Here is a 20,105-nt window from a genome sequence, read left to right as displayed (position 1 = left end):
ACTTCCTTCCAACATGCAATTTTGAAGTTGCCAGAGTATAAATTACTGTGACAGTGAACAAAAACCCTAATTTAAGGAAACATTTTTCAAATCAGTTAAAACAATCACCTGATCTTAAACAATACTTAAGGAAGTAAATTTTATGCTCAGGATTAGGCTCAGGACAGTTGTCAAAGCTTTATTTTAAAATAATTAAAATATGTGAAAAAGTTTCGTATTGTGAAAAAAATTAAAATAGGAACATAGATAACCCAAATTAAGAAGAATGAACAAGACGAAACTCTGTCATCACAGGCAAGAACATATCACACTGGTCATTTATAAAGTAGAAAGCTTTCTCCTCCTGTCTGTACAAGGCTTTCTTAAATTTATTTCCATACACATATTCTTAAAACTGTACTTGCTAAAAGTTAATGTTCTTGCTACTATTTTTTCTACGTGTCAGCTATGGTGCCAGAAACTATATGGATTTGTCTATTTTGTAAAAGAAAATAAATATTCTAAATGGTCTTCAGGACAGATTGCTAAGATTCAACATTAACACTAAATGTTCTTTTGAACATTTTAATGAAGTTTAAAATACATCTTGCATTTCCAATAAGTTGCCAAGTACTGCAGGGAAGAAAAAGTCCAAAAGCAAGTGTAAGATTAAAATTGTTGCTGAAGCTAGTACATGCTAGTAATTAAAGAAGACAGTTGGTTGCCTTTTTCATTTCCCTTTTTTTAAGCTTAAGAACCCACTCCTGCTGTGCAGAGTTAGAAGTCCATCCTGCTACCTCTTTTGTCATCAGTACTTTTGCATGCACATAAAGACACAGATTTAACTCTTGAGGATATTGGAAGAGAACACAAAGCTACAGGGCCCCAGATGTACAAAGATGAAATGCCTTATAAGCAATAATTTCTTTATATCCTTGTCATATAAAGCTAAGCCTGCTTTAGACAATCAGGTAAGCTAAGTGATTTATGTGCTGACCTCTATTTAATATCTGCAGCCTTACTGGGTCTTTTTTCATGGGTTTATATGCATTTAGGGGTTTTTTTTGTTTTTTATCTCAAATAGACTTCCTTTTCTCCATAGAGGACAAACCTCAAAATTGATAACAAATGCAGCTTCTCGTAACTCCCTCCACTCTTCAACTACTCTGAATAAAATATGTCAAATTACTTTTCTATTTTCCTAATTATTTTTAAGTTCCATTCCCCAAAGAGATACAAAGAAAAATTAGTTTCTACTGTGTTACTTAAGTGTGCTACTGCTATTGAACAGTGGCAAACAAAGTGGTCTGAGCAAGTGTGTATAAAAAAGCAGGATTAATAGTGGTAGACTTTTAAAAGATCAGAACTTGACAAGACAAAATTGGTTATTTGACAGTTACAGAATTGGCAATTAAAAAGAACACAGTAAGTATCCTATTTCTGAAGACAGGAACATGCACTGCTGTTTGATTAAAGCTGCCTTGTAGACTTTATACTTCATTCAGCCCTTGCCACTCTTTATAGAAAGGTCCACAAAAGAAATAGCTGTCCACTGAAGTTTGAAGGGTGAAGCAAGAAGATGGAAGAAAAATTGTTTACAGTGAAACAAGAAGTCAATAGAAGCTAAGGTTCTGATGTGAAACAAAAATAAGTTAAATATCAGGAACAAATTATAAGACAAGCTCTTACCAAGCTGCAAATAAATTTTCTGCCTATAAAGATGGCAATTGTTTGCTTATAGCATAGAATTATTGTGGTTGTTTTATGCTGTGATGGCACATCACAAGCTTTATCTAATTTGCTTTTTGCCTTTCCATCTGGTGTGAATTTACTGGTGTGCTGAGCTGTGGATTACATTGTCCAAAGGAGTCCATTTGGATGTTTCAGTGTTATGCTTTATTTCTTCATTAATTCTGATCTATCTTTATTGTTCATTCCTGTAGATATAGTAGACATCCACTACAAAATCTTGGTTTTCCAGACACCTAATCCTGGCCCAGAGACTGCACCACATCATCCCTCACTGCAGGGGTGTGCAGTCAAACCTGCCCTTATGTGACCTGAGGTGACACCTCCAGCTGGCCTGGCCTGCCTGGAGTTCTCCACCCCAGAACTCCAACCCTGGCACTTAAGCTCAGTGGAAAAAAAACACAAAGGAGTGGTATCAAGGACAAAATAGCTCTGCCTATCTCAGAAACTAGGCTTGAGAGCTTGTCAAGGTAGAAATTATTTTCTCTCTGTTATGTTTCCTTAGGAAATTATTGGAAAATCACCGAGCAAAGATATTGGTGAGACAGGGATGGCCAAACTCCTCTTCATGAGCAGTTGCAGGAAGGCATGCTGGTGAAATGGAAGTGATGCTCTTCTTGTGTAACATCCTCAGTGATCTTCATTTTCTGTTTTTATAAATTACAAAAAATTTTATTAATTACTAATGAGTGCTATGATCCTAACGCAATGTTGGTCTTAATCATTAAATATTTCAAGTTCAGATCCCTATTATAAGGACGTGAAACTTCAGTGACAATTTACATATTACTAGTAATTAGTAGTAAAAAAAAATAAATCAGTGTCTCTTGTTGTTTATTTGGTTTGTAGAAGATGAAAAGTCATAAAAATTGAAAAGTTCTAAAGCATTCTTCAGATTTTTTTTTCAGGGATTATTCTTAAAGGAAATTTGAATTATGTTCCCTCTCCAAGTCAGTCATTCATAAAATGTTCCTATTTCAATCAGGATGGGATTTTCAAGTATAACTTCAAGTGGAACTCAAAGAACAGTAGCTTCCACATCTGAAGGTCCCCAAAAGAGTCAGCTAAAAAGAACTGAGTACTACATGGTAGTCTAGTAATTTCCATCTCTTCCTTTTGGGTTGTATTTTGTGTTGGGATTTTTTTTTTTTAATATATCCTAGCTAACAGTAATAACTTCAAATTCTTTCATAGTCTCAGCTTGTAAAAAAAGTAGTAGTAATTTAAATTAACATTTTAAAAGAAAGATCTGTGTGAATCTTGGAATTTTATATAGGGTAAAACTGAGTCATTGACTTGCAAGCTTTCAGTGTGCTCTTTATAATTTTCATGAAGGAACTAAAAGCAAAATGCCTTAAGTTGATTCCAAGTCAAAGGGAATTTCAAAAGTCTAGCTTTTTCTTGAAGCAAAGTTGCTGAGGTTTTACCACTCATTCTATAACTGTAACTGCAGCATTCTGCTGTATATATTTCCCCAGGAGTTTTTGGGAATGCAGTCACAAAAATGTTGACATTAAATAACTGAGAAACAATATTTAGACTAATTAAACACTTTAAATGAGATGACGTGCAAAGTCAGATTATACAGAACAATAAATGTGGAGTAGACTAAAGTGTTTATTGTATCTTTTTTGAGAGGACCTGCAACAGAATTTATAGAAGTCCATTTTCTATTTTAAAGGAATTAGACCCAAGACTTTTCTGGGTTATCCAGGGATAAAAGAGATCTCCTTGGTTTAAGCTGGCATTGCCCTGCAGGAGACCTGAAGGATGACTTGCACAGGTCCTGATGGTGTGCTCCTCTGTAATAGGCAGCCTACGGCTGTCACATCCAGGGAGAGCTCAAGTTTTGGAGTTACTACAAAGGTAGAATGAGACATATTGCAATAGCAGGCAGAGTACTGCCTCTTTTCTAAAGCAAGCCTTTTGTGCTGGGAGGAGTTTGTCAGATACATTTAAGCTGGTATGAACAGCAGGAAAAAGTTGTTCTGTACAGTTTCACAGCTCCTTTAAGGAACTCTCTTTTTGCTACAGAAGCTTGGCTTGACTGTTCAGTGCCCATCAAACATTTTCCTTCCTGCTCTTTTATGCTTTGGAGCAGACTCTTAATCCTTCTGATTTGATAGTTTTCACAGCAGAGATTAAAGCAGCACTGATTGATAGAAAGCTAATCCTGGGCAATGGTTACTTTTCTATCCCTGAATTTGGGATGCTATCTTGAGGTCTTAGGGATCACCTGCTGTTGTTGGTAAATCAGTGCAGGCTGTGCTTCAAAGCTCACATCCCATCTGCATAGAGCCTGGTGTTGTACTGAGCAGACTGTGTGTCTGATTCTTGGAATTAACTGTGACAGTAAGATCATTTTGGCAGATGGTTGCTGTGGCATGTGTATAGGTACATTTGAAGGATGATGGTGTTATTCTATTTCCTGATGATCATACCTTTGCTTATGGAAAAGACTTCCATTTGCCTGGCTTTTTTTTGGGATGGTTTGATTTTTTGGGGGGGTTGTTTTTGTTTTTTTTAATATGCAAATATATGAATTGTAGAGTCATTCCTTGGTTTTTTCTTTCTTTTTAAATTCCCTTTAATGCAAGATAACTTCTGCATACCAATCCTGTCCTTTGGCAAGTAAATGAATGTATGAAGAGGAAATGTAAAAGGTTTGCAATATTTCCTTTTTCATCAGCTCCTAAAGTTTCCTCCTACAGACTATTTTATTTCATTTTGTTTCTTATAAGGCTGCATTCCCTTGAGATATTGTTTAAGCAGGAACTCGTGTCTGTCCTCACTCGCGTGTGCCCTGGGCAAACAGACGCAATTGCTGAGTAACAGGCATCAGAACTCTGAGTGTCAGTGTTTGGTTTTCAGGCTTTCAGCAAGATTGCAAAGGGAACACAAAGCTCCACTGGGAAACTGAACATCAGTATTTCATTTAGTGGTACAGTTGGATTATGAAGCACTGTGTGTGAAATGGTATTTTTTTCAGAAAACGCACTGATGTGGAAAGAGAATTCTGATTTTCTCTATTACCAAGTCAAGTGTGTAGAAGTTGCTTGAAGATTACAAAAAAATTCTCAAATTAGAGTTTCCTATCAACCTTTTTTCTCCCTTAATTTTATAAAAAGTACTTTGGTAAAGGAGGCGAGATAAATAAGAAAGTTTCCTTTTCCAGGAAGCTCCTCTCTTATGAGGTTGGTCAGTCATGAAGTCTTCTCACACTTAAGAGAGGAATGTAAGCTTTTCACTGCACAGATAGAGGTTTTTGTACTAATGTTAATCAGCTGAATTTCAGTTTGACACAATAGGCATTTCAGATGAAAACAGTGTAACTGAAAGGAATTTTTAATCTCAGTGAGACTGACCATTGAATGAGTGCATGATGCAGGTGCATTATTATCCCTTGTTCAGTGAGTATTTACTAAATAGTGACATTACTCTGTCAGTTATGAATAGGTCTATGCCATGAGAATTCTTTCTACACAAAATTGATTATATGTCAAAAATGTGTAGATAGAAGAGAATAAGTGGCATTACACTGAATAGTGTAACAGTGACTATTGCCATGGATGCCTTGAGGGATATTGCATTCATCCTTTTTCATCCATAGTTTACCTAATTTAATCTTTTAAATCTCTGGGATTTCTTATGCTCCTTCCACTGAGTATGAAACTTCATAAACTACTTCTGGGATGTAAGTTAGGTTTTTTACCTAGTTCCTCTCTCTGTCTCTTCCCTCACCTCCAGCCTGGAATTCCTGTTATTAGGAATTCATATGCAGATATTAGCATAAAATTGTTATAGGAATTACTTTACATCACTTCTAATAAGATAGGAAATGTATCCTTGTTTTCAAAGATACAAAACATATCATGTGTCTTTTGTGCTTATTTTTCTGGGCTTAAAATCGATACACAGGTCTTTCTAATTCTCTCATGAAAGCAGTAATGGTGCTTCAAAGAGGATTATAGGAAAAAAGATATCTGCATAGGAACATGTAACTTCTGGGTTTGTTTCTGTGAGCAAACTGTACTCCCTGACACAAAGGTAGAAACTGTCCCTCTGTGATGAATCACTCACATATTACACAGTAACCCTGATAATCCTGATATCATTTCTTCACATTCTTCTCCATTCACTTTTTTATGTACATTTTTTTTTTAATTAGTGGGTGTTAAAATTTGCAGAGTTTTCTAAAAATCAGAACATGATACAGTGCAATAGACAGCTTCATGAGACCAGTAATTGCTGTGGATGCAATGTGATGAAGAGTGTTACACAGTTGCTTTATATGCAGAATATAAATAGTTGGTGTTAATCCCAAGGGAATGTAAAGTAGGCCTTTTTTTTTCTGAAAGTCATGCTTCTTTCTCTGAGCTTGATACACATAGATGTGAGAACTAATGAGTGTGGGTATGGGGTTTATGTGGCCAGGTTTTGGTAGCAGGGGAGTTATAAGGTGGCTTCCATAAGGGTTGATTTAGATTGGAAATAAGGAAAAATTTTTTACAGCGAGGGTGTTAAAACAGTGGGAAAGGTTGCCCTGAGAGGTGTTGGAAGCCCCATGCCTGGAAATATTTAGGGTGAGGTTTAACAGGGCTCTGAGCATCCTCATGTAGTTGAAGATACCCCTGCTCATTGCACAAGGGTTGGACTAGATGGTCTTCAATGATTTCTTCCAACCCAAGCTATTTTATGATTTTGTGAAAGCGGAAGATGTTTCAAGAGCTGAATTTATGTCTTATTATCCTAATCTGATTTGACTGATAATAAATTAAAGTAACTTTCCCTAGCCAAGTCTGTTTTACCCATGATGGTAACTGGTGAGTGATGTCTCCCTGCCCTTACCTTCATCCATGAGCTTTTTCTTTTCTCCCCCCAACCAGCTGAGGAGGGCACCTGGCATCCAGCAGGGGTCAACCCACCACGGTGTGCATAAACAAGATGTATTTTTTCCAGAGCTAAATTAAGTATGGGGCTTGTTTGTTTATTAATGTGTGTTGTTTTTGTTCTGATTGAATCTGAAGAGAATCTGGGAGGACCATTTTCAGATGGCAGCAGTCCTCTTCAAACTGAACTTATCATGGTTCTCCTGCCTACTGTCAGCAGGGTTCATACAAAAGCTGGCTTTGTTGGTACCTTTGGGTGTGTCACATGAATGCCATTCAGAAACCTCTTGTAAATACAGTTGCTGCAAAAACTGCTGTGGGAGTAAAACAGTTAAGGCAAGCCGGGTTTCCACAATAAGTGTCTTTTTCATTTAATTTTCTTTTTTCAGTAAAATAGAACTTTGTCTCTTGAGAAGTAGTTAGCATTTATTATGAACAATGAGCTGACAGCCAGGTTTTTGGCACAATCTGATGTGTTGTTTTTGACAGTGTCATTTCCAAGATTGCCTGTGGTACTATGCAGTATTCTTCAGCACATTTTTTAGCTTTGGGTGGTATAACTCTTGTGGCTGGACTGAAGACTTTGAGCAAAGTCTTCAGCTTTCTGAGATACTTGAGCTCTGCTTCGAAATGTATTCCTGAATTTTATGAATAAGTGAGACCTTAGGTTATTTTCTGAAGAAGTGTCTCTCAGCCACATGTTTGTGTCACATTTAGTGTATCATTGAGACCAATGACAAAAACATATCCAAAACTTCTGGATATGAGAGTGACTTTGATGTGATTAGCCGTGAAGTAAAGTACTTGCAGTGTCCTGTGTCAGCAATTTATAAAGTGTTTGATAAGTAATCTTGACTGAAGAGCCATAAAAGCAATTCCAGGGTATAAACCTGGGACTGGATGGCATGCTTTGGAGTGACAGTAGGAGAAGAGGCATATTTGATCTCTACAGAAACCTAAGCAGGAGCATATGAATTTCCTGCCACATTTAAGATCTGCCTGATATATTGACTTACTGACAAGAGTGTATTCTGTCTTCTGAAGGCATATCTAAGGCAAGAGTTCTTCCTTAAGTTTAAAGATAAAGAATCTGATTCTAGATGGGAAGAGCGTTCTTTGTTAGTTTGTTTGTTTTAATTTCACACATATTTGCTCCATTACCTCCATTACTTTAAGCTCATCTCTGCTCCTTCATTAGTACCAAGTATACTTTACGTTTAAAAGTGTGAAATTCACTTTTCTTACCTTCTTGTCTTCATTTTCTGATCTCAATCTAGATGAAAACACTTACATGACTTGACCAGTATGATCTCTGAATTAAAATAATTTAATTTTTATTATGATAATGGAATTATTTATCTTTTCCTGGAAGGAAGGGAAGATAGAAAGAACAAGTGTATTTCTTTTCAACTGGTGGATTTGAAAAATTCAGTGATCCAAAATAATTGGGGTTTTTTAATGTCAAACTGAAAAACATGAACAAAAGTTAATTTTCACTCTCAAGTGTCTTCTAAAAAATATGTTAAGATATAAATTTATATCATGTCAGAGTTTGCTGGTGATATCATTATTTTTTTCAGTGATATTTACCATTTTAACTTGATACTGGATTTACTGTGAGAGTAGATGCATCTTGCTAGTAAATCCAAGAAAATACCAAATAATTATTTCAGAATGTAAATCTTATTCAGAGACCCGTTGGTACAGGAATTCTGTTCAATTTTGCTTTTGATTTCTGGCTGCAGCAAAACATGTTTAGACTGCCACAGAGAGACCAATCAATATGATAGTTAAAGTTGCTGTTTTGAAGGATATTGTTAAAAATGAATTATTTTTTCAGGTTCTGAACTTTTGCCAGTTATTTGCTTATTTCAAGAGAGTCAACATACATTATTAAAGCACCTAAAATAAATCATGCAGAACATGATTCTGGTGTGGTTCAGCTTATTCAGAAAAGCATAAAGCTATGGAACTTAGAGCTGGAAACTAATGAGGATGGACCTTTCTGTCTAATTCCTTACCAGTGCAGCTCTCCAGTCCAGCTGCTCTGAGTGCAGGGTAGCAAGAGCAAGTCAACAGCCAGAAACATTTAATGCTACTCATTTTAATCCAGCTGATGAGTTTGGGGGATTGACACAGTACAGGTTTAAAGGTGGAAGCCCTGGTGTTGTGCTCAGTGCTGGTGTGAGCAGGCAGCTGAGGATTTGGGGTTTTGGGATCAGAAGGGAAAGGCCACTGAGAGAGGTGGTGGCATCACCTTCCCCACAGGACCCTGCAGCTGGTGGCAGCTCCTCTCTGCAGCCCCCCTGCTCCTGAGCCTGGCAGCTCCTCCTATCACTGTGCCAGCCCTTTTGGCAGCAGCTCTCAGGGCTGCCTGAGCCCTTTGGCTCTGCCTGCTGCTGCATTTAGAGGGACGTTGCTGTTCCCTGTGCTTTTCCCATTGTGTAAATGGAAATGCTGTTCCATTTACACAGGGAGAGGCCATGAGTGGTAGTTTTGGCCTGTTGGCTTCTCACTGAGTGTTTAAACATGTGGTACCCCTCACACTGAACAGGCTTGCAGTTACAACAGCAGCAGCAAGATAAAACTAACTTTCCTTGTGGCAGTTTAAACCCAGGCCATGTTAATGAGTAAACTGACCAACACTTGGTGAGATCTGTTTTGTTGTGACAGGAACAGCCAACATCAATTGTTGAAGTGGCATTGATAACACTTGACCGCTGCCCAGCAGCTTTCTCTCTGTGCTAACTTTACTGGCATCTCTTGCTTAAAACCCAGGAAGTCAGAAGGTCCTGAGGCCACGCTAGCATGACCTGGATTTCCACTGACAATCAAGATGAAGTGTACTTTTGCCCTTTATGCTGCCCAAGTGCCTGCCCTTCCTCAAGACATCTCTAGTAGGGAGTGGGGCTCCAGAAGCACTGGAGCTTTTGCCACACTGCCTCTTGCATAATGCCCACCAGGTCCCAATCAACCTGCCCTTGATTAAGAACAGCTAATTGCAGTGGATCTTGCATGTTTGTAGAGAGGAACATCTGAAATAGTATAAATTCCTAACTGAAATCTCATTACCTGTAGAAAAATAAAAACTCCTTCTAAATGGAATCCTAAAACCAATATAACTATTGTTCTGCTCAATTCAGTCTTAATAATGTGTAACATGTGAGGCCTCTATTTTCTCCTTGATGTTTTGGGTTGTTCTTTTTTAACAAGGTTTTATGCTTTTTTAATTAACTCAGAATCATGTTATGAAACTAGTGTACCAATTATTTTTCTCCAGACATCAACGATGAAACCAACAAAAACTTTGAATGACAGGATTTTTTTTTTAAGAAAAAAAGATTGCAAAAATTATTTGTAACAGAAGAAATTAGGACAATGCTTTGAACAGAAATAATTTATTTTAAGTATAAATGCTTTCAATTTTTGCTTTAAAAGGATGTGAAAAAGGATTGTATATATTTGTGTATTGAGGAAAGGATGAATGTATATGTGAGTACCATAGGCATTAAAACATGAGATACCTTATTGTTATATATTGGTGTACTGTGAAACAAATATGAAGTTCTTTATGTACAAATAATTTTTCTTCTAGGAAGGGTCATTTATAATTAACAGATATCAGATATTTTTCACTATTGGTTGGTGAAAGAAGAAAAAAAACAATCCTTTCACCTTTCATGAGATTTTTTTTTCTCCAGACCTAGAGACAGTTGTGTATTTAAGCCTTTCCAGCTGTGTGTTGTAATAGGAAATCAGTATTAATTTGAAGTACTGGACTGACAGCAGAACTAAGAGATGTAAATGCTCTCCAAACTATGCAACAGGACTTTAGGACCTTGCATGAGTAACTGTTGGAAGTAAATGTTCCTGCAGAGGAAGATGCTCTTTGTGCTGTTACTGCTTGATCTCTGGAAAGCGGGGAGAGGAAAACTCAGACATACTGAAAGTAGCAGCATAATTATTTTGCTGCAGAAAGGTTGCCAAAAGATTGACAGGGTGAGTGTGCTGAGAGCATGAGCAGGTGGAATGGGATCAGACATTCATTGGAGTACGGGGGTTGGGATGTGCATATTCTGTGGAATCTGGAAAACTCTGCTAGTTTGTAATGGGGCTTACGGTTTGGCTTTCAGAAAATTGTGTGTGTGATTCTATGCACATTTATGCTGTTTGCCTCCTACTCACTCAAATCTCAAATACAGATTTCAAAGGCAGATAGCTGAGCCCATTCTTAGACATCTCAGTAGAGGTGGCTGATTTTCTGACACGCAGAACACTTGCAACTCCTACTTGAAAAATGTGCTTTGTTTGCTTTGTTGGATTGGCTTGCCTGAAAGAGTGCAGGCTATGTTAGTAAAATACATATTTATATTTTATACCACACAGTAAAAGTTCCTCATTTCTTTGGCTACAAGGAATTTTTCTTCTTTAGTGTAACCTCAAACTTAACACGATGTTTCTATTTAGAGTTTCCATCTTAGATATAATTACAAGGAAAGTAGTGAAAATAATAATTTCTGTTGAAGTCAATATTATCAGAATAGGATATATTTCTCTAGACAAGGATCAAATCCTAAATAAAACTATAAAGGCAGAGAGATTTGGTTGTTTAAACATTTGTTTCTTTATTTTATATATTTATTCATATTTTCATTGTATGTAAATGAAAGCAGGGATTTTCTCAGTCTTCAAAAAACCTATCCAAGATGTCCACAAATTCCATCCAAACACATGGAATTAGAAAATAATTGAATACAAATTAATTGCTGGAAGTCTCAAAAAATTGATTATTTCACAATGATCAAGGGAGAAATGCCCTTTGTGCTATGGGCAAAAAGTAAGTTCTGTGAATAAATTTCTGCACATTACAGACAAATATATTTTCAAATGATGGTGTTAGTGCTCTTAAAGCATTACTATTCCAAAGCTCAAGCAGCCCAATACAATGAAATCAAGAAGCCCACACTGCATTTGCAGTTATTGGCAGCAAGAGATTGCTGCATTCTTAGATGCACCATGAAGTCTCTTGCAATCTGGATATAACCTAAATTAAAGGCTCTTTTGCCTGCTTATAAAAATTATATTTTCTGAAAAAAAGGCCCAGCTTGCTAAAGAAAGCTTTTTTTAATCTTCTGTTAGATGAAAATAGCATTTGAAGTTTGGTCACATCGTTATTCTGGGACTTGTAGAATTTTAAACCATAACAATGATAGATGCAACTTACACAGATTGCTTTCTGGAGGGCAAAGTTACACTTTTGGCTTCCATTCATCAGCACTTGATTCTCTCTTAGAGGACTAACTCTTACCCTTTTTTATCTTGAAAAATGTGTTGGGAAACCAGAAATGCCTTAATTATATTCATAAGCTTATCTTCACAATGGAAAAGACCTTTTTATCGTTCTTTTTAATCAAGTCATTAGCATGAAACTCAGAGATGTAATCATACCAGACTGGAATTGGGGTCATGCCATAGGCTAGCTGAATAGGAGGCTTCTTGGCATGGTGATGTATAGCCATTTCACAACAATGCTTTTAACTCAGTAAGTCTGCCCTTTAATTATATTTTAAATCTCATTTGAGAAGTTTTTATCATTATGTAAATTGTTCAGTGAATGGTCTCATTCTAAGACTCAATAAAAGTTTTGCTTATGGACTGGGAGAGAAAATTACTTAAAACCTTGATGGGGGAATGAGTAACATAAAAACAAAAAAACCAAAATAACCCACAAAACTTAAATCCAACAATGAGTCCTTAAAAGAACTATGACATACAAAAGAGAGAACTTCCAAGGGACCAGAAATGCCTTGCAAACCAGCAGAAATGCTTCACTGGTTTGTTCCATCATTAATCTAACTCATAGAATCTTCAGATACAAATGTTCTCTTTCAAAACAGTATACATTTCTTTCTGCTCCAATGGTAACAACCAGGTCACAAAGAGAGACTACCATAAAGCCTAGTGCAGGCTAGCCTTCTATTGCCAAAAACAAAATAAACAGATCAAGTTCACCTTGCACTGAATCTATCACTCAGGTGCTTAAAATGCATTTGACTTGCTGTGCTTTAGCCCTTAATTCAAAATTTCCAGAACTGTAACATTCACCAAACTGTTCCTCCATCTAGCAGACATGAGAATAAGCTGTGATCCTGAGTGGTGCCATGTGCATGGATTTCTGTGCCTCCAAAGGCTGCTTGAAAAAAATCTCAAAAAGGCACTGAAAAAAGTCTCAAACTCTCTGAACCCTCACACAGAGTTTATGCTTTAGGCAGAATCAGAAATTTAGAGAAGTTTAAGTGTAATTAACTGAAATCAAGTGGGATGATTAATTTGAAATCCAATTGCTAAACTGCTAAGATGTGCTTTACAGAGCTGCAAATAGAGGAGAACTAGGGTCCTTTAATTTCTTTAAATTATTGCATAATGAATTTTTTCTACCTTGTTTAAAAGATAAATGTTTTGTCAGCTGTGCTGCATTGATTTCCATGTTTTAGTATGACTCATCTGTAGTCCAAGAAATATAACTAATTCCTTCTTTTTAGAACTTCATTTCCAGACTACCAATCCCTCCCTGGTATTGCCAAAATAATGGCAGATTTTGACATGTACCATGTCCTTCATATGTCATTTCTATATATTGCATGTGGGATATGAAGGATATTGACACTGATTAATTGTTTCTGCTGAGGTATCTCAAACCGTATGGAATTCTTGTAGGACTAGCTCTGCTGTGTGGAAGCTGACACAACTTTGAGTGCATTGGATTTCACAGCAACAGCTCAGCTGTGCTTAGCAGGGCTCTGTGTAAAATAAAACCTGTGGAGCCACAGGTGAATTTCTTCTGCCTACCAAAAGAATCAGGGCAGTGAGGATGTGTGCTCCCATGGAGAATGGGAGCAGAAATTCCAAGGGGAAGCAACTGAATTGGGCAGGTGAGAAATACACCTATTCCCTAGCTTTTTGGCAGCATTGGATGTGCTCACTTAACACATTAGAGTACTCTGAAATCTTCAGGGTGGTTTTTCAAGAGCTCAGGAAAAAAGTGAAATAGCCAAAAAAAATTTCCTTACCCTGTTTTGTCCAACAATATCGTTTTCCTAAAGATGAAATGTATTTCATCTCTTTATAACTCTACTTCTGTGTCTTAGTTGCACACATTCTATATAATAAAATAATGTAAATACACGTTTTTAAATGTGTAGAAACCTCTAACAGCTGTTCAGTTAAGTTTCTACAAACAAATATTATGGTGCCTTTTGTCATCCAACTGTATAGTTCATCTTAATAAAGGAGGACTTCACTCAGCACCTAATGGAGCTGCAGTTCTTTCCAGGCAGTTCAGCTCACTCTAAGCAGTCACTTGTGATCAAAAAGATGTTTTTCATTCTGCTCTCTGCTCTAAGAACAGATAGCCAATCTTTTTTCAACACAGTCTCAGTAATAACAACTACAGCAAAAATGCAGCATATACTCCAGTTGTAACACAGTAGAATCATACCAGGATTGATTTTTTTTTTATACCCTCTCTAACCTTTTCATGTGTTTGAACACACTGGAAAATATGAAAGTGAAATAAATAATATATATTTAGTCTATATGCTTTGTTTCTTGGTGTGACATGTAATGGCAGCACACTTTCACAAATATTTTAGCAATTTTTGAGATTAAATAGCTCTTCCTGCTTTACTGCTGCCAAGAAAAAGAATCTAATTCATACTGTGTTTTTCAAATGTGGATTTATTTATTTCAGAAAACAAATAAAAGGTGTATAGATCTTATATGCTCTCTGCTTCTCTTGGGATGTGTAAGTGTCACAAAGAAAGGTTCTGAAATGCACCAACCTAAATGCAGCAATACAACTGTTGTTGTCTTGCTTCTTTGTCAGTGTAGGCTTCCTGCATAACTGCAATAAACTACCTTGGGGAGCATAAGAAGAAGTGCAGTATACACAAGTAATTTGGAATAAGGAAAACTCAGTCTTGAATAATAAGCTTTCGATAAGAATGCCTCACTTTTCATGTTCATTGCCCACTTAGCTGTCCAGACGTGTTGTGATATTATGCTGTATTCTGAAATTAAAAAAGGATGTGGTTTGCTTTTATTTGCACAATTATGTGTGTGTCTGAAGAAAGACATAAAATGTAAAACATATTCTAAACACAAGAAAAGCATGAAAGGCTTTTTTCTGAAATTTTTTCTTTTGTAATGCTGTAATTGTAGTAAAGCACCAAGAGGGCATAGATTTGACAACTTCCTACTGTGAATAGGTATTCCACATGTTTGTTTCATGGCACATGTTCTTGTCAAGGAAAGAAACAAGTTTCTAAGTTCAGTGTTTCCATCACTAACCTGAAAACCAAGAACGTTGTGCAACAGGTAGTGCATGTAATTCTTTGTCCAATAACAGATTTATTGTTTATTAAATGTAGGAGGACTTTAGAACTATGCAGACATACAGTTAGCTTTTTTACTGTGAACTTTTTCCTTTCTTACACATTGTTTCAATTATTTACATAAGTATTGTTACATTTAACCTGGTTTAATATCTCCAAATGCATACATGGAAGGAAAGAAATTTGGTAATAGGGTATTCTTCATTCAAGTAAACAAAAATGAAAGTATCACAGCTTGAAGTTGAAGCTAGCAACATTCAGTTGAAACTAGCAACATTCAGACTCTAAATAAAATACAAATTTTCAAATAAAAACATTCATACCTGGAATATTGTACATTTTTATGTACCTTAATAATGCCACTTTTAAAAATACAAATTGTCTGAACAACAATAAATAAATACAATGTTTATGATATAGTTGCATTCTGCAGAGTTACCTCTGATGTACATAAACTCATTCCTAAGTACTTTACTGCTTGAATGACAATAGCTGGAGAAGGATTCTTACTCTGTACCAAAGATGTTGCTAACTCACCTTAAAACTTCCCCAAATATTATGCTAGTCATCACTGTGAAAGGTGTCCAGTTAAGGACATTTGGAACAGCAGTAGGTGAACAAGGACAATCTACTCATGATTCAGTGCAGCTAACACTGCACTTAAAATATCAAATAAAACCAATTCAGTTAAGAGCACACCAAGTAGACAGATTGTGTGCTCCCCTCTTTCAAAGTCATTCTTCTGAAGAAAATTGCAACAAATTTCCATTGGGGACTATCTGTGATGCTCATTTGGTGCTGGGTCTTGTTCTCAAATGCCATAAATCATTTCCCCTTCCCACTTTATCTTCAGCACTCCCATTTCAGGCAACAACAAACCACCACCAAAAATATTAGTGTTCCAGCATCCCAGGAGAAAATCTGGATCTTTATTCACTATTCTTTATTTCTTTGTGTCTTTGTGTCCTTCTTTGTTTGAAAGTAAAAGTACTTTGGTTGGTGCAAATGTGACTGCATATAAATTACATGCATGCTCATTCATGTACATGTTGAAATTATTATTATTATTACTTTTGTTCCATTTAATGACCTTGATTCAACCACTGTTCTCTGCAAATGAATCTGACCTTGTGGAGCTGCAGCATGCACACATCTTGGGGAAGGGCAGCCAGCATACAAAGGCTGCATTGAGTGTGTGGGCAGGCAGGAATGCTGGTACCAGGCAGCTCTCTAAAGAATGTTCTTTTGGCAGAAACAGCAGTGCTAAAAATGAGGGGGAAAAAATGAATTCAAAATTTAGAGCTGGCCTGCAGTTACGAGGCGATAAGAAAAGTTGGCTGTTCAACATGAGCTGCCAGTTGCATATTCTAGGTCCTTGCTATTCTCAGGCCCTCCTACAGCCGTGGCCCCAACCAGTGTTTTGATACAGCACAAAGTGGCTGTTTATTGCTATTGACTGCTGGGGCCTGTGCTCCAAAATGCGTTCTGTCAACAGAATGTAAGTGAACTTGGCATTTTAAAGCCTGGCTGCTGCAGTCGCCTGGATTTCTTGGAATTGCCATGCAGCAGGACCGGTGCTGCAGTCCCCAGCTCAAACTGAAAATGTTGCACAGGAAGACGTATCATGTGAAGGTCAGACTTACCTGAGATCCTGAGGATTTTGTGTTTCTTTGTTTTTCCCTCATCAGCACAGCAAATATGTCTTGTCCTTGCTTTGATGTCTGTTAAAAGCTACACCTTTAGCTTTCTAAGTTTTGTTCAGTATGCTCCATATGGAAAAGAAGGTCATATTCAATGCAAATGGCCTTCAAGTGAAAGGGAAACATGGCTTTGTGTGCAGGACGTGACATTGCTGTAAAAGGAGCGATCAAAACCTGTGCTCTATGATGCACTGAGGATTTTCCCACTCTTTTGAAAAATCATTGTTTCTGTGATATTTTTAAGAAATTAGATATTTTGTTTCCTATTGCTTCCATAGGAACTACAGGCAGAAATTGATGCTCACACTGACATCTATCACAACCTGGATGAAAATGGGCAGAAAATCCTGAGGTCCCTGGAAGGCTCTGAGGATGCAACCCTGCTGCAGAGACGTCTGGACAACATGAACCTCAGATGGAGTGAACTTAGGAAGAAATCCCTAAACATTAGGTAGGAACCGAACTAATCAAAAGCCTACCACTGGTGTATTAGATGGAATGCTGCAACTTGCAAGTAAAAAGGTTTCATTTTGTTTCTTTTGTTAGCACTGTTTTTGTCTATTTTGAAATTATTTGTGCTACTTTGGATGTTGGATTAACTTTGAAAGAATGATTAGGTTTTTTGGTGTGAAAATGATAGTAGAGGATTAGGATTTGAGGCGTATGATGAAGTTTTGTAATTACAGAAAGAAAGATTACCATGATTAAACAGTAACTGTACCTCCTCTAAATGGGGGCTTTTTCTAGAACTGGGTATGACTTATCAGTGAGTCATGAAAGAAAGTGATTAAATAACCAATATTTATGATAAGCTTTGCTTTAAAGACTGCTATTTCCAATGAAAAACTAAAAATATCTTCACGAATGAAAAGACAAATTATTTAAAATTTTAACTGTTGTCAGGAGAGTGGACAGAATTGCTAAATAAAATCTAGGCATAAAAGAAATCCATAGGTGGTATCATGAGAGAAAACACTTTTGTTTGCAAGGAGAAATATAATAATTGGTAACATTACAAATTATCAAGTGGTCATTCAGGCTACAATGGACTGAAGGTTTCATTTCAAAAGAAATTGTCCAGGAAGCTTTTCTCCAGAAATACAGCTTTTGCAATAGGCAACACAGCTCAGTTGCAGTCAGTCTTGGGCATTTTTTCATTTTCTTACTTGCTGTGTGTTGGTGGTAGTTCAGAGGGCAGCAAAATACAGAAGTGTTTTCCAAAGTAATGTATGAAATATTAGCTTTTTTCAGCTCAGGTCCTGAGGGAGGTCAGGCTGTGTAATGACAAAAACCATCTTCATATCATCAATCATTAAAAATAAATGAAAGCTGTGATGTTAAAAAGATACTAGTAACTAAAGAAAAAGAGATATATTCTTCCTTTTTTTTTTCTTCTGAGGAGCTAAAGAAGAGGAATAAAACCCTTCAAAGTACCTGAGATTTTTTTGTTCACATGAATTTTACCCATAAACTTGCTCTCATACAGTGATTTTTGAGATAAAAATAGTCAGTTGTCCACATGTCAGTAATATCTGGGAGTTTCTGTATTTCATTTTTTGCAGTTTAATGTGTTGTTGTCATTAATTGAGTCAGAAGCAGTCCACCCCAGTTATACCACAGTGACTTCCTGCATTGCACATTCAAAGCACCAAACCTCGCCTCTAAAATCTGTGCTTCCAATAAAAGCCTTAAGGTTTTCAACAACTTATTGATTAGGATAAGAAACAACCCTTAAATTCTCAGACATTCAGTTAAAGTGTTGCTGACCACCACACTAAAGGAAAAGGCTTTTCCCAGTCTGCTTGTTTGGAGCTCTTTCTCTCCATAGCACAGAATGGAATAGATTTCATCATAACTAGCAATGCTTACACAAAAGAGGGATTAGAGAAGACATATGAAATGTTCTCCAGACATCAGTCCCAGAAGTTTCTTTATTTAGTGTAATTTTTAGTCTGCAGTAACAGAAAACCCATGCCATGGATCAGCTTGGGTGGGCATTCTTTTCTAAATGAAATAAATAAAATACATGGTAGATATTAAAGAGAAGCCAAGCTCTTCTCTGTTCCTCGCTTTCTTTTCATCCTGATATGTCAGCACAGTTTATCCTAATAAACCCTTGCTTTTTTATAAATATTGTTTTTTTAACTCTTATCTCTTGTCTCTTTTGTCTGCACAACTTGGACATAGTCATAAATACATGAGTGTATGCATATAATGTACATGGTGTGTGCATGCATAAACATATATTCCTGAAAATGAAGGAAGAGCAGAACAAGACAAGTTCTGGGTGAAAAAAAAATCACCTAACTGGGGAAGGTCAGAGCACAGCAGTAGTAACAAAAACCCTTCAGGTCATTCTTTTTGCATATTTTCCCTATAATGCCAGACCTAGGGAAGGAGGGAAGAAGTGTTTGCCTTCATTTGCTACCTTTCTCCAGAGGAGGTGGAAGCTTGCCTATGCCAGGATGAACATGAGACAAGGGAATTAGCCTGAATCAGAAACTTGACTCCTTGACTGTCTCCTGTCCTAAAATCCTGTGGTCCTTGCTCTGGTTGTCACCTCCTGCATCCCTCCATAAATATCCCTGTTTCCCCCCCTTGCTACTTTCAGAGGTATCATGGAATGAAAGAGTGGTTTGGGTTGGCAGGAACTGTAAAGATCACCCATTGCCAACCCCTGCCATGGGTAAGGAAATGTTCAGGTTGCTCAAAGCTTCATCCAGCCTGACCTTGAACACTCCAGGGATGGGGCATTCACAACTTCTCTGGACAGTGTGTTCTAGTGCCTCACCACCCTAACCATAAATAATGTATAATATATAAACATATATATGTATATAAACCTATAATAATTATATAGATAATATATAATCTATATAATCATATATAAATCTAAATCTTTTGGCATTCAGGGCTTCTCTAGACTTCCTTTCCTGCAGAACTGGCCTGCCCCTGCTGTGAAACAGTTTTACCCCAGCTCCCAGGTGCCCTGTGAGAGAAGACAACAAACATCCTGGTCTATGTGTGTCCTTCACATGTAGCATTTAAGTTGGAAAAAAGAAAAGATTTTCCATTAGCTCACATACTTTGAGAGTAGCTGAATTTTCTGTCAGCATGTGGCTGATCTGTCCCTTTCCTTTCTCTTTCTTTGCCACTTCAATTACCTGATGTAAGAGGTTGGAAAGAAGATAGGATTCATAGAACATTTCAGAGAAATGCAGCTGTCCCTACCTTCATCAATTACTTATATCCATATCCAAACTAAGTAATAAGGTTTACCAAAATGCTGAGTCCATATTTTTCACATTTCTTTATAGAACATCATATATAAGGTATAGAAGTAGAATTCTTACTGTCAGAAGAGAGTGATTTTATGTGCAATCACAGCAGAAGAA

The 20,105-nt window shown here is 36.9% G+C and overlaps 1 protein-coding gene across 11 annotated transcripts in view; it reads left to right on the top strand.

Moving 5' to 3' along the window:
• Window positions 1–20,105, top strand: part of DMD (dystrophin) — a 1,072,200-nt gene that overhangs the window by 857,147 nt on the left and 194,948 nt on the right. For 9 of the 11 annotated variants that reach the window (XM_033051053.2, XM_033051056.2, XM_033051052.2 and 6 more), the window contains one exon: window positions 16,989–17,161. In XM_033051053.2, coding sequence (XP_032906944.1) covers window positions 16,989–17,161 — 173 coding nt within the window. Of the gene's footprint in view, window positions 1–16,597; window positions 16,643–16,988; window positions 17,162–20,105 lie in introns of those variants that run through there. The other 2 variants (XM_033051060.2, XM_033051061.2) reach the window with 1 other exon arrangement.

The sequence above is a fragment of the Catharus ustulatus genome, chromosome 2 (assembly GCF_009819885.2).
Source record: "Catharus ustulatus isolate bCatUst1 chromosome 2, bCatUst1.pri.v2, whole genome shotgun sequence".
NCBI lineage: Eukaryota > Metazoa > Chordata > Aves > Passeriformes > Turdidae > Catharus > Catharus ustulatus.
The sequence above is the reverse complement of the archived record's forward strand: the minus strand, read 5'-3'. Positions and strand labels throughout refer to the sequence as shown.